The sequence below is a fragment of the Neoarius graeffei genome, chromosome 5 (assembly GCF_027579695.1).
Source record: "Neoarius graeffei isolate fNeoGra1 chromosome 5, fNeoGra1.pri, whole genome shotgun sequence".
NCBI lineage: Eukaryota > Metazoa > Chordata > Actinopteri > Siluriformes > Ariidae > Neoarius > Neoarius graeffei.
Window position 1 is genome coordinate 46,516,923 of NC_083573.1, and position 14,758 is coordinate 46,531,680.

Genomic DNA, 14,758 nt, shown 5'->3' on the forward strand with positions numbered 1-14,758 from the left:
ATATATTCATTAATGCTAGGGTGTAGTCCTTTTTTTAACTCCCTTTCCAATATGTGTACTACAGTACTGGCAAAGAGTGAATAATGAATCAATCAACCAAAAATAATGAGGTGTTATAAATGAATTTCACTAAAGTCCTTGTTTAGTGTCACCGGGTAAAATGCATTAGTCTGAATAAATCATAAACCTTTAAGTAGAATAAGTTTGCTGTCATGAACCAAAAGTCATTGAGTGCTAAATATCACAGTTATATCAACTCACAGTGAATTAAATGTTGATCTACAGTAATATCATATCTTATGATGAATTATGTGGGCGGCACGGTGGTGTAGTGGTTAGCGCTGTTGCCTCACAGCAAGAAGGTCCGGGTTCGAGCCCCGTGGCCGGCGAGGGCCTTTCTGTGTGGAGTTTGCATGTTCTCCCTGTGTCCGCGTGGGTTTCCTCCGGGTGCTCCGGTTTCCCCCACAGTCCAAAGACATGCAGGTTAGGTTAACTGGTGACTCTAAATTGACCGTAGGTGTGAATGTGAGTGTGAATGGTTGTCTGTGTCTATGTGTCAGCCCTGTGATGACCTGGCAACTTGTCCAGGGTGTACCCCGCCTTTTGCCCGTAGTCAGCTGGGATAGGCTCCAGCTTGCCTGCGACCCTGTAGAACAGGATAAAGCGGCTAGAGATAATGAGATGAGATGATGAATTATCATGGTATAACCATGCCATCACAGTATTAACCTTAAGAAGTAGCTCATTTTCTCCGTTCAGTTCAGTGCAGTAGTAAACCAACCCATTCCCCAAAGCTCAGCATAGCATAATAGGCAGTACGTAAGAATATTTCCTCAAAATTTTTTTTTCCTGAAACAGGTCAGATTGATCATGGTTATATTTTTAAAGTATACTAAGTAAGGCTATTAATATGTTATTACATGCAAGCCAAGAATTATTGTGGTGTTGAAATCTTAAAGCCACTGAAATTGCCTTTGCATTGCAACTTTTTGATTTTTATTCTAAAACTAGCGCCCTTCCCCTGTTCATCCTGATTTGCCATCAGTGTTGACTTCTGATTTGATGTTGTGTTCTAATTTGACTCCACCTTCTGGATGGACTCTGTGCTCAGATTGGTTGACACAGATACAGGTTCATATGACTGTGTGAGGGTGGAGTCTGTACACTGACTTGGTTCTTCTTCTTCCACTTCTAGACACAGACTGCTGGACTCTGAGACTTGGTGTGCTTGCTGATAGGACAAACAGAGTTCCTCCCATTTTTTTCGATTGGCATGTATCCCATCTACCATTGGCTGGAGCTTCCTATTCAGCTTCAGTAAAGCCTTTTCAACAAATGACTTAATTAAGTATTAAGCCAAAACTAACAGAAGGTATCATAAATTGGTTAATTTATTTACCTCATACAATGGCTTACAAATCCCATCGATCCATTCGAGCTGAAGTGCAGGAAGTTCATCTTTGCGATTGCGATCAAAAATGGCCTTGGAGAGAATGGACACGATAGCATTTTTCCCCTTTTAGTAAGATTAATAGTAAGAATTCAGTATCTTTATAATAATTGATAGTAATAGATACATTTTCAAATTGTACAAGCTTATATGAGTCTGTACATTCATAATGCATTATTATGAAGGATTATGGCTTTAAATATTGAGACTCACACTCACTTTAAATGCCCAAGAGAGAACAAAAGCACTTACAGATGGTGTGAGCTTCAGCTCAAATCGCTCCCTGTCACCCTGCTCAAAGAACTCACTAGTCACCAACTCTGCCACCTGCAGTGAGTGGCAGAGAGACAACACGACAGTGAATCAACATTCACTACACACAGATGCATCGTCTAATAACCAGATTAAGCCTACAACAGAAATAAGACAAAGGGACCTGTTTGGAGATCTCCCATGGCCGAGTCACAGCACCCACGTCACACGCAGTCATAAGCATGGACCTGTTATGGAGGTAGTATCATGTTTGTGCTTATGATTTAATTTAAATAGCTTTATATGTCTTGAAAATAGCGAATAATTGACCTGAAAATGTCTCTGTGCTCTTGAGTTGACCAGTTGAAGTCTCCAGCCAAAACATATTCAAAGAACTTGGTTCTTTTCCTTTCATGGAAAAGGAAAAATAAAGGGGAAATTACGGTGTTTGTAAGACAAAAGATAAAAGATAAGAGCAGACGTAAAACTGAAAAGGAAAAATGCACATACATATAGCTCTACACAAGTCTGACCAAAGAAAGCTAGTCTTCTCACATGCCTCTGTTCTAGTGGCGCCCCTCTGTGGATGCTTTATACAGTGCTGAGCATAAATGAGTGCACCCCCTTTGAAAAGTAACATTTTAAACAATATCTCAATGAACACAATTTCCAAAATGTTGACAAGACAAAGTTTAATATAACATCTGTTTAACTTATAACATGAAATTAAGGTTAATAATATACACTTAGATTACACATTTTTCAGTTTTACTCAAATTAGGGTGGTGCAAAAATGAGTACACCCCACAACAAAAACTACTACATCTAGTACTTTGTATGGCCTCCATGATTTTTAATGACAGCACCAAGTCTTCTAGGCATGGAATGAACAAGTTGGCGACATTTTGCAGCATCAATCTTTTTCCATTCTTCAACAATGACCTCTTTTAGTGACTGGATGCTGGATGGAGAGTGATGCTCAACTTGTCTCTTCAGAATTCCCCAAAGAAAATTATTTCTTTACACCACAAAGGTGAAGGCTACAAGAAGATCAGCAAAGCTTTACTTATCAGTCAGAATACTGTACCAAAAGTGGTACAAAAATTTAAAAAAGATGGAACTGCAACCATCTCACAGAGACGTCCAGGTTGTCCACGGAAGTTAACACCTCGACAGGAGCGTCTTCTGATGACAATGGTTGAAGAAAATCGGCATGCAAGTTCACTGCAGTTATCTAAAGAAGTAGAAAGCCAAACTGGGGTGACTATTTCCCGTGACACAATACGGCGTACACTGCAGAGGAATGGCATGCATGGATGCCGTCCACGAAAGAAGCCTCTCTGTAGGTGGAATTGGGATTAATTAAATTATAAATTATGTAATAATTGATAATTGAATTAATCAATTTATAATTAAAGATCAGTCTCATAAAATCTTAAATTATTAATCTTAATATTCACCATGAATGGTTACATTCAAGATTAATGGTAGCTCTGCATTAGATGGGAAACCCAGTTGTATACAAAAGCTAAATTTGAAGGAAAAAGGAGTTCTAAATAGTTGACCTTGTGAATAAACAACAGGAACAAGTAAAATGTAATTCAATTTGATTAGCTTTTATTTGTCTACTACTCACCAATAATAATCTCACAAAATACATTCAATGCCGGGCAAAGGTAATAACAAGACAAAACAATGGAACAATTACACCTGGACCATAGATTTGGGGCCGGAGAGAGGAAGAGAGAGAGAGAAAGAGAGAGATAGGGAAAGAGAGTCCCTTGTGTGTGCGTGTGTGTGACTAGGGAAAGCCGATGCGTGCGTGTGTGTGGGTGTGTGTGTGTGTGTGTGTGTGTATCTGTGGGCAGATGCTAACGACTAGCCACTCTAGCAATGCTTAAACAAAATGGCGGTCAATGCCTAGATGTCGTAAACCAGGTGACGTATCACAGGTAACTCAGGAAGGGAGGTACCAAAATGGCGTCGGGGAATATGGCGCCTGCAGGCCTAGTCGAGAACACAAGCCTACCAGCTAGCATATCACTCTGAGGTAGCTAGCAATGAGTTGCTAATGAGAATCTGGTGGCCACGTTACAGCTGGATCCAAACACTGTACTTAACAACAATTTCCAACAGACTATCTAGGCAAAGAACTCAACGCGAGAGAGAGAGAGAGAGAGAGAGAGAGTAATAGGTGTTGGATGGAGAGGACTAGGCCTTGTAGCGGTCCAGCCTCGGAGCTTAAAATAACAAACTTGTCGCTGCGCTGCTAATCAGATAGGGAAGCTAGCAATGGAGTTAAGGAAAGACATCATGCAAGATACCCTGTCTAACAAGTTAAAAAAAAACAGAACCAAAACAAACAATAAAAAGAAAAAAAAACAAACACCTTCCGTGTCTGAGCGGGTATGCTGAACAGCTCAAAGCTTAAACATGACCCTAACAACCATCTGAATGAGCTACAAATTATTAAAATTTGCCCAAGTGCCTACTTAATGCGATGGAAGTTCGTTCTCTGATGTCCGTGCTGAGGGTTGCGGTCCGAGGAGAGGAGGTTAGTGGCGAGTTGCGTCCAACCGCGGCTAGACGAAGCAGGGAGATGGAGGCCTAGCTGGCCCACGGTGCTTCGGGAGAAACCTCCGGTGATGCGTCGACGAGAAAAAGGCTGAGAGGAGCGAAGCTGTCCGCAAATGCCTCTTAGCGTGGAAAACTACTTAACTGTAGTTAAACTTTGCAAAGGTTTAGAATCAAAACCACTATATCACTGAAACTTAGCGGGTCGTTCAAAAGTTCGGCCGAAACTAATTTGAACAGGCTGTTCTCAGACAATAGCGGTTAGTCTCAACACTGCAGGGAGAGTGCCTACAGTCCGTCCGACCACCCTAGTAGTCAGAACATGAGAGAACGAATCGAGGCGCTCTCGATACAGTTAAAGCAGTTCCACTTTACGTCACATCCGGGTGGAGCGCGCAAGGAATTGTGGGATCGTTATAGGGGGCGCTGGCAAGTTACCAACATTCCCCCCTTGGCCATAGGCGCTGAAAGGAGTGATACCCTATGGGCACATGGTGTTTAGTCCGCGACCCACGGTCCCTAGTAATCCACAATGGTAGTTCCACAATGAGGTAGTTCCACAATGAGGTAGTTCCAAGGGTCCTTTCTGTGAAAAGTCTTTCAGACACAGTTCAACAGTTCAATACATTTCATACAGTCCATAAGATGCATAGGCACTTGGGCATGAAAGCATAGGCAATTGGGCATGAAAGCATAGGCACTTGGACATGAAAACAATTACACTATGGCTACTTAACTACCTTCTACATACAACATTTCACACAGCAAACAAAGAAATAATCAAAACTCCATAAAAGAAAATGGAAGAGAGGGGTTAGTTAGCGTGTTAGCGAGCCTACTCTTCAAGAAAGTTAGTGGAGGCCTTAGGCCTGATGGAGAATCGGACAATGCCACGATCTAATTTCTCAGGTGCGTAGATCGTTTTGTCCAGTTTGCGGTGTAGTGTCAGTATGTACCTATGTAGAGTGATGGCTATGAAGACTGTGATAACCCAACCGCTAGCTAGAAATCCCAGCACAATTCGGCTCATTAAAGATCCTTGATCGGACGAGGGGTTTGCGCGGTAATTCAAGAAAGTGGTAGCGATGCCAGTGGGCTTAAGATTGAATTGCACGGTTTTGGTCCCTTCCAGCAGTAGTTGTGCTTGGAGGGTGGAGTTTATCTCAAGTTTGTGACCCGGGAAGGCATCAGGCATTTCTATCTCGGTCTCATACTGGTCAGCGCTAAGGTGATGGAGGGTGATGTCACCCACGTGAACAGTGGCTCCTAGTGGGACACTTAGGAGAGAGGTTTCGTTAGGGATCTTCATTCTAGTGGCAGTGTTATGTTGATCATATGATATCAGAATCTCAGTTTGGGGAGTGTTGATTAGCCACCGATTACCAGCTCTTTCTACTCTAGTGCCTATTCCTTCATCTTTAATGGACAATTTGCCTGCACACTTCTGATCGGGGACTTTTGTCAATCCACAGAGACGGTCTGTGGTGTCTCGGATAAAGGGATTGCTGGGGCAGACCCAGTGGATATCTTTGGTAGAGGTGCACATGTCTAAGTTAGGGATGAGGTAGATAGAGGGGTTGTCATCGTGATAGGCTATGGTGGGAGGTGTCTGCAAAAGTACATGTACGTCATTGTTCCAGAAACCTACATTAAGGACAGATTTGATTCTGCATATGTTTTGCCGTTCAATAACGGGGAGATTGAGGATGAAGCCTATTTCTAGGTTTTGAGGGTTCACAAAAATGGGAATAGCACTGCCAAGACTATAAGCCAGATGAATCTGTGATGAGTAAACGTTAGTCGTGGTAGTAGATCGGAGTATGCTGTCAACCATGCTGAGGGGTATCAAATATGGTGGGATTTTACCTCCACTCAGGGTGCTGAGAGAGCTACTTACTTCTCTCATCAGGTCCTGCATTAGGTCTCGGATTACTCGGACGTACTTGACTTCGCTTCTCATGATTGTCGCTAGCCTGTCTACGGCATGCACTGTGTTCTTGATTAATGTAGAATGCATGTTAACGGTTAGTATGGTTCCCTGCAGGGTTTTGCCTAGGCCCTGCAGCTCCTCCTGTTGAGTTAACATACAGGAGTTTGTTATTCTGATTTGAGTGGTAACAGGGGTGGTTACTTATAGATGCACACTTATGGATTGAGAGGCATGCAACTAAGTTGGGCAGGCTATAACTTATTGTTTGTCCACCCCCCTATGGAGTGTGGACTGCTCAAATAGCTTTATTTGGTTGCTATGGACCCATCTATACGAAGGCGCCTGGCTGGGCTTCGAAGTTTTGATGCGGTAGGCGACGGGGGACAGTTTACCGACGATTTCGAAAGGACCGGACCAACGGGGTAAGAATTTTCTGGCTACTCCTACCGGTTTGGTGAAATTGAAGTATAGGACTCTGTCGCCTACTTCGTACTCACGGTGTGTCGCCTTTCTGTCGTAGTAAGCTTTCTGGCCTTTCGCACTCTTTTCGAGATGTTCCTGGGCCCACGCAAACGTGGCCTGCAAGTGGCGTTGCAAGTCGGTGACGTACTGGTGTGCGGTGTACGCAGTGGCAACGCTTAGGTCCTCTGGTCGGTAGAGGAGGTGTAAGGGAAGAACCATTTCACGGCCAGTCATCATTTCGAACGGAGTGACTCCGGTGGTGCGGTGAGGAGTGGACCTAATGGCCATCAGCACCAGAGGGAGTTTGATGTCCCAATCTTTGCCATGGTGGCTGACATACTTGCGAAGCATGCTCACGATGGTTTGGTTGGCGCGTTCGACCTGACCGGAAGACTGAGGATGATACGCGATGTGGAATTTTGCCTCGACTCCGAGCATCTCCCATAACACTCTCATGACCTCTGCGGTGAAATGAGTACCTCGGTCGGAATCAATGGATAGGGGCAAGCCCCAACGGCTGAACACATGGTTCATAAGAAGGAGAGCGGTGGTCTCTGCGGTTTCGTTCGGGGCGGGTAAGCATTCCACCCACTTCGTGAACGCGCAAGTGACGGTCAGGAGGTACTTATTACCTCGAGCTGATTTCGGCACCGGTCCGACCCAGTCTATCTGGAGATTAGACCAGGGGAATGAGATGCCTTTGCTTTGCAGTGGGGCGCGGTTCAACGGTTGGGCTGGTCGGAATTGGCAGCAAATCAAGCACCCTTTGACATACTCGGTAACGTCCTGAATCATGAAGGGCCAATAAACAATCTTTTGGAGTGTCTGGTAGGTCGCCTGAGCGTTCCTATGGCCCCCACACGGGCTGTCGTGAGCGTACTGCAACATGACCCCCCTATGATCTGTGGGCACGACCCACCGGGGAGGTCCCTGGTTGCGTGGTGTGTACACCAGGAGTCCTTTCTCGAGTTTTAAGCCGTTTTTGAGATTGTGAAGGTGATTTAAGTCTCGGGACTGTTGCAACTCTTGTGGGGAAATTGGGAACGCCACGGGGTCCGCAAGGAACTTACGGATTTGGTGGATCACGGGATCCCTTTCCTGCATAGACACCAGGTCGGTGTCCTGGGGCAGTCGGCCGAGTTGCACTGTTCCTGCTTGGGGTACTGCGTCAGTTTGACCTGCTCTAGCCTGTCGGCGAGTAATCGCGGTTACGTTATGGCGTGGCGTCTCGGGAAGCCATGACGGCTGGAATTCCCAAAGGGGGCCGTCTACGGCTCCCGCTTTGGCGAGGCCATCTGCCTCATCGTTACCGACTTTGTCAGGTCCTGGGACTTGAGAATGTCCCTTCACCTTCTTCCAGTAGACGCACATTCCCTGTTCGGTTACGAGTCGATCGCATGCTAGGAAGAGTTCGGAGTGTTTCACTTCCTTGCCCCTTGCGTTTTTCATGTCCTTCACCTTCCACGAGGGAAAGTGTGAGACGAAGCTATGCCTGGCATAGTTTGAATCAGAGCAGAGAACTAACTGCTTGATGTTCTCACGGGCAGCTTGTTGCAGGACGATGAGCACAGCTGCTACCTCCGCATATTGGCTAGTCTTAGCCCCGAGTCAATGTTGGTATTTCCCTTGTATAGGGCCGTTCGCCCATACAATGCTGACACCGGCTTGGACTTTGCGTTCATGATGGAATGAGCATCCATCTATGTAAGCGGTGGGGAGGTCTTTGCAGACGTTCTCGTCATAGTAGTGGTGGTCGGAGGGGAGAGCAGGTACGGTTGTTAGTTCGGTTTGATCCGGACTATTCTCGCAGTCGCAATGCTGGCATTCCGCCAGGCCTCGGCCAAGCGCCATCTTGTGGTTCTGGGCGTACTTCACCTCGACGTCATAGCCCTGTAATGCCATCATCCAAGCTGCAATGCGACTGTTCGAAACTCTTCCCTCTCTCAGCCTCTGGCTGTTCAAGGACGAGACCGGTTGATGATTGGTCTCTATCACCACCTTCTGGCCACCAATGTAACTGCGAAAGTGTTCAACGGCCCAGACCGTGGCCAGCAGGGCTTTTTCGCAGTCTGAAAATTTCAACTCCACAGCACTGAGGGGCCGACTGGCGTATGCTATGACACGGCGATCTTTGTCATGCTGCTGTGACAGTGCGGCGCTCAGGCAGTGGGTGGAGAAACTAGCCTCCAAGAAGAACGGTTTGTCTTTGTCGGGATATGCGAGGCAGGGAGCGGAGCAGAGCTTCTGCTTCACGCTCTTGAACGCGAGTTCTTGAGGGTCACTCCACTGGAAGGGTTTATCCTTTTGGAGGAGCTCGGTGAGCGGTCGTGCTATCTCCGTGTAGTCCTCGATGAACTGTCGGGAGTAGTTGCAGACCCCTAAGAAGCTCCTGAGTTCGGGTACGTTGGATGGGGCTTTGATGTCTTGGATAGCCCGCACCCTCCCCGACTGGGGTTCGATGTCATCTGGCCCGACGCACAGCCCAACGTATTCGACTTTGGTGCGACACCACTGCCCTTTGGTGACAGAGAGCTTCGCTCCTGCTCTGGACAGCTGAGACAGAACGTGGCGTATCTCTTCGAGGTGTGCATCAAAAGTCTGTGACCTAATGAGGATGTCATCGACATAGATCAAGTTGCCACGAGCTGCGGCATCGCTCATTGCCTTATGCAAGAAGATGTTGAATTCAGCGGGGGAGTTCGCATAGCCGAACGGACATCGGTTGAAAGTTAGCTGGCGGTTCCCAAAGGAAAAGGCCAGCTTGTGCTGGTCAGCTGGATCCACGCACATGGTCCAGAATCCACTCGCCACGTCGGCGGTGGAGAAGAACTTTGCACCCTTCACCTTGGCAAGTTCTTGATCCAGATGGATCATGGGCCATCTTGACAAGGGCACTTGCTTGTTCAGCTGCCTATAGTCAATGGTGAGGCGCCACTTGCCGTTCGGTTTCAGCACCAGCCACAAGGGGGAGTTGTAGGTCGAGTTACACTCGCGAATGATCTGCTTTTCCAGCAGAGTGTCCAGTGTTTCTTGTATTGAGTCGTATGCGGCTAACGGGATTTTGTATTGCCGCACGAACGTCGGTGGAGCGTTCGGATCTGTTGGGATTCGGACGGTGTGGATGTCTGTGACTCCGCAGTCATTGGAATCTCGCGCCCAGATCGCCTTGAAGTCATAGAACAGTTCACGGAGCTGTTGTCTCTGGGCGTCCGTGGTCAGGCTGTCAGCTTTCACCAGCTGTTGTTGAACTTCTTGTTCGAAGCCTGGGTACGGTTCACCTAAAGCTGAATCAACAACCTCAGTTGCAGGGGTGACGTTGCTCGATTGCGTGGCAAGAGCGTACACCAGCATGTGTTTCGGGGTGTCAGTTTTGGTCATGACTATGCGCTCATCGCGAAGCATGTCGTGGGGTTCGACGCGGATCATGTGGAAAGGAAGAGTAACCCAGAGAGGTTCCACTGGATCGGAATGAGTGTCCGGCGTTGGCAGCTCACCGATGACTGGAATGGTGAGTTCAAAGTCATGGAATGCCTGGTCTATCAGAAGGCCTAAAGGCCGACGGGCGGGGATCGTGAGGGCGTCCCGCGTGGAGTTTTGAACCAGGAGGTAAGCGGAACGATGACTCACTTCAAGCAGCGGAGTCCCACACACAGCTAAGTCGAGCTCCATGAAGAATTTGAGAGGCTGGAAGAACGTCTGGGAGCTACGAAACTGTTGGTCTTTCATGATGACCAGCTTAAGAGGGGAACCAGCAGTCCTAGCGGGAATGACAACGTCGAATTTGCTAGCGACATGGCAGGCTTGGGGAATCGTTTGTCCTGACCGCATGTGTTCCGGGTCAGCTTGGAACGGGTGCTTAGCGGCATCGGCTTGGGTCCAGATGACCCGGTTGACTAGGTCCAGCTGGGCTCCCAGTCTGACCAAGATGTCTGCCCCGATGACCAGTGAGTCAGGAAGTCCGGGGACGACACTCAAGAAATGAAGGAATTCTCTCTGACCGATGGCGAGCGACACGGCGCAGACGCCCGTGGCTTTGGTGGGGCTCTGTGGTTGTTCGGCTGACAGTAGCCGGTGGCTCTTCTGCACAAAGACAGGGGAAGGAGTGCTCTGACGCACTACATCGAACCACGTTTGGCTGATGGCTGACTTCTCTGACCAAAGCGCTAACCTGACGCCCGGTGCCGTGACGCCGTTGACGGTAATGTTGCCAGATATCCAGGGGTAGTACCTGGTTGGGGCAGATTCGCCAAGAAAGCAAAGGAAAGACGGGTGGCCATCGAGCGCTTCGCGGTTGAGAAGAGTGTCGGTTGAGTTTGGCGCTTCTTGACTCGGCTCAGGGTGGAGCGGAGTGGTCTCGAGGTTCTCGGGGAACTGCCCTGACTCAGCTATCGGTGGAGTGGCATCCGCGCTAACTTCATCGCAACGGGCTCGGTAATGACGACGAGGATCTGGGGTCTGTGGGGACGCGACCTGGGCCCACAGTTGCCCATGACGACAGTCAAGGAGGGGCGCTAGCCTATCTAGTAGGTCTTGGCCAATGAGGAACGGTTTTACCCCAACAGAGCAGATGTAAGTGGGGTGAGTGATGGACATGCCCTGGAATGTGAGTTCTAACCATGTGATGGTTGTTACTGGGGCTTGATTCTGGGTGAAGCTAACCAAGTTGATGTCAAAGCATTCGGTTCTGATGGGTCTACCTTGCGCGCGCTGCGCATCAGAAACCTCTGCGAAGACTTTGGAACACATCAGGGTGATTTCCGACCCGGTATCCAAGAGAGCTTGGAGGGAAACGTTGCCTTCTACCACCACTGGGGTATAGATACGCTTGGCGTTGCCTTTCCTAACCAAATCTCCAAGAAACTGCGTCAGGGGTGCATCCTGCGGGTCAGGCTTCACCACCGGAGGGGGTGGTTTCACCTCATCGCTGCCTATTGGGCAGGGGTCCTTTCCCCACCCCACGAGGTAGACACGTGGTGGTGGTGGGGATGGGTCCCGGCCTAGTCATGCTGACGGTTTGTCCCTGTCCTTGCTCGGCTTACCCTTCTTTTTCTTATCGCTCAGCAGTTGTTTAATCTGTGCTAGTTCGGCCCTCAGTTCTGCCATCCCAAGCGGCTCTTGGTTGGCTTGTTTAATCTGTGCTAGTTCGGCCCTCAGTTCTGCCATCCCAAGCGGCTCTTGGTTGGCTTGTTTAGCGGTAGCTGGCTTAGGGCTCTGCTCCCTTTGGGAGGAGTTGCGATGGGGCCCTGACTGTCCGCTATTCTGGGATTTAGGGCCGTGACTGCCAGGTTTGCGATTACCTTGCCCTTTGGCGTGGGGGCCCTGTTCCCCCTTGGCTCTAGCTTGTCGGCCTTTCCAGTTACCTTTGGGTTGACTCGACGTCTGGTGGCCAGGGTTTGGGTTCGCCCAAGGGGGTCCGCTGTGTGGGACTTCACCCCCTTCTAGGCCTAAGGACTGACCTTCCTGCTCATGTAGGCTGAGGACTCTGGGATCGTCCTCGTGGTGGTCTGTGGGTCGGACGAACGTCTCCCACGTTAGTTGTGCGGTGCGACGCATTTCTCTCATAGTATGGGGGCGCTGGCGACACGCGAGTGTTACTTGGTTATGGATGCACGGGTGAAGGTTATGGAGGAAGAGGGACTTGAAGTTGCGATCTTCCTCTAGCCCGGGCTCGCTTCTGCCCTGAAAGTACGCCGCGCGGAGCCGACGGTAGTACTCACGAGGGTGTTCGCTTCGCTTCTGTCTGATTTGAATGGCACCCATCGTCGCAGCAGTCTCGTCCTCGTACAACGAGTATTCCTCTTTCAAGTACTTACGTATTTTCTTGTAGTTGTCGAGGACTGACTGTGGTAGGGTCTCAACGAATGCTCGTACGCCACTACCTAAAGTTTTCCAGACTAGTCTGGCCTTTTCATGCGACGTAGCCTCTGGCAGGTCCAGGAGGCTACGTTCGATTTCCCGGAAATAATAATTAACGCTTCGGTGTCTATGATTTTCCAGCTCAAAATGCTCTATGTCTTTCGCAAGGACGTCGATTTGGCGGATCCTAGTATTGCGTTCTGCGACGAGGCGTTTTGATTTTGACCCGTAGGGGTCCTCGCTGTCTTCGCTATTTGAGCTGCTCTCATATCGCCTATGTCTGCGTTTCGGCTTGTAGGCGGCCTCTCCGTCAGAGGAGTCTGAGGGTACGTAGCGCGGCGTTTTCTGCGTGCTAGAGCCTGCAGTGATATTGAAGCGCGAGGGGGTGTAGTGGGGAGTAAAGTAAAAACTCCCAGCGCCACGAGATGGCGATTGCGCGGCTTTCACGCGAGTTGAGCTTGAGTGCGGTGTCTGATCTACCGTTCTAAGCTCAGGTTCTTCCTCCTCCAGAGCGGAACTCTGTTCTTGGGAGGGTTTGGCCGATCCCTCATCTGAGCGACGTGCTTGCGTCACTTCTTCTCTGAGGCATTCTATTTCACGCTTTAGTTCATCTTGTGTGGCTCCCATGCCCACAAGGCTACTCTCCGCGCTTTCTGCTCTCCTTTGAGCTTCGGCCAGTTGTCGTTTTAGTGTTCTTTTCTCTTGTTCGAGGGTCATACACACATGTTCCATTTCCTTATAGTAGATCATGAACAATTTGGGTAGCCCTTCTGGGAGAGTCATAGTACGCTCCTTAAGCTCCCTAACGGCTATGTGTATTTCATCAAAGCGAGCCTTTTGGTCCAGATCACAGAAGTAATTTCTCCTATCCTCCGGGACTTGGCCTAAATCGCCTACAACGTCGAAAAGAGAGAGGAGGGGCCCTTCTGACTCACTTGATGGGGAATGCGACATTTTGTTCGAAATGTATTAATTAACTTAAAGGAAATTAATACTAGGTGTTGATTAGGTTAGAATTTAATTTAATCCAAGTTGCTAAATAATTGATTTGTGGTTTCTTAGCTACTTTGTTTTTCACTAATGTTTCACTTGTATTAATTAGCTCAATTAATAATATTAGTTAACAATAATGATTATTATTAATAATATTAAGTACTTGGATTAGATATTACTCTAATGTACTAATCAATTAAACTGGTTCATCAGTTAACTGTGGTTGACAGCTGAATTTCAGTTCTGTGATTAACACACTGTTAATGATTCACCATTAAAGTCACCTGTGTTATACCTTGGCAGTTTACAAGTTATTGTTGAGAAATTCACAAGGTCATTAAACTAGTCCTCACACGAAGGCACCAATTTAATGTAGGTGGAATTGGAATTAATTAAATTATAAATTATGTAATAATTGATAATTGAATTAATCAATTTATAATTAAAGATCAGTCTCATAAAATCTTAAATTATTAATCTTAATATTCACCGTGAATGGTTACATTCAAGATTAATGGTAGCTCTGCATTAGATGGGAAACCCAGTTGTATACAAAAGCTAAATTTGAAGGAAAAAGGAGTTCTAAATAGTTGACCTTGTGAATAAACAACAGGAACAAGTAAAATGTAATTCAATTTGATTAGCTTTTATTTGTCTACTACTCACTAATAATAATCTCACAAAATACATTCACTGTCGGGCAAAGGTAATAACAAGACAAAACAATGGAACAATTACACCTGGACCATAGATTTGGGGCCGGAGAGAGGAAGAGAGAGAGAGAAAGAGAGAGATAGGGAAAGAGAGTCCCTTGTGTGTGCGTGTGTGTGACTAGGGAAAGCCGATGCGTGCGTGTGTGTAGGGGTGTGTGTGTGTGTGTGTGTGTGTGTGTGTATCTGTGGGCAGATGCTAACGACTAGCCACTCTAGCAATGCTTAAACAAAATGGCGGTCAATGCCTAGATGTCGTAAACCAGGTGACGTATCACAGGTAACTCAGGGAGGGAGGTACCAAAATGGCATCGGGGAATATGGCGCCTGCAGGCCTAGTCGAGAACACAAGCCTACCAGCTAGCATATCACTCTGAGGTAGCTAGCAATGAGTTGCTAATGAGAATCTGGCCACATTACAGCTGGATCCAAACACTGTACTTAACAACAATTTCCAACAGACTATCTAGGCAAAGAACTCAACGCGAGAGAGAGAGAGAGAGAGAGAGAGAGAGAGAGAGTGTAATAGGT

General features: G+C 47.6%; 1 protein-coding gene across 1 annotated transcript in view; it reads right to left on the minus strand.

The window, feature by feature from the left end:
• Window positions 1-879: 879 nt before the first annotated feature.
• pde11al (phosphodiesterase 11a, like) overlaps window positions 880-14,758 on the minus strand; it is a 41,346-nt gene continuing 27,467 nt past the window's right edge. Inside the window, exons 16-20 of the mRNA XM_060920551.1 lie at window positions 2,033-2,110; window positions 1,887-1,950; window positions 1,703-1,777; window positions 1,400-1,483; window positions 880-1,324 (exon numbers count right to left, since the gene is read on the minus strand). Coding sequence (XP_060776534.1) covers window positions 1,073-1,324; window positions 1,400-1,483; window positions 1,703-1,777; window positions 1,887-1,950; window positions 2,033-2,110 — 553 coding nt within the window. The 3' untranslated portion in view covers window positions 880-1,072. The remainder of the gene's footprint in view (window positions 1,325-1,399; window positions 1,484-1,702; window positions 1,778-1,886; window positions 1,951-2,032; window positions 2,111-14,758) is intronic.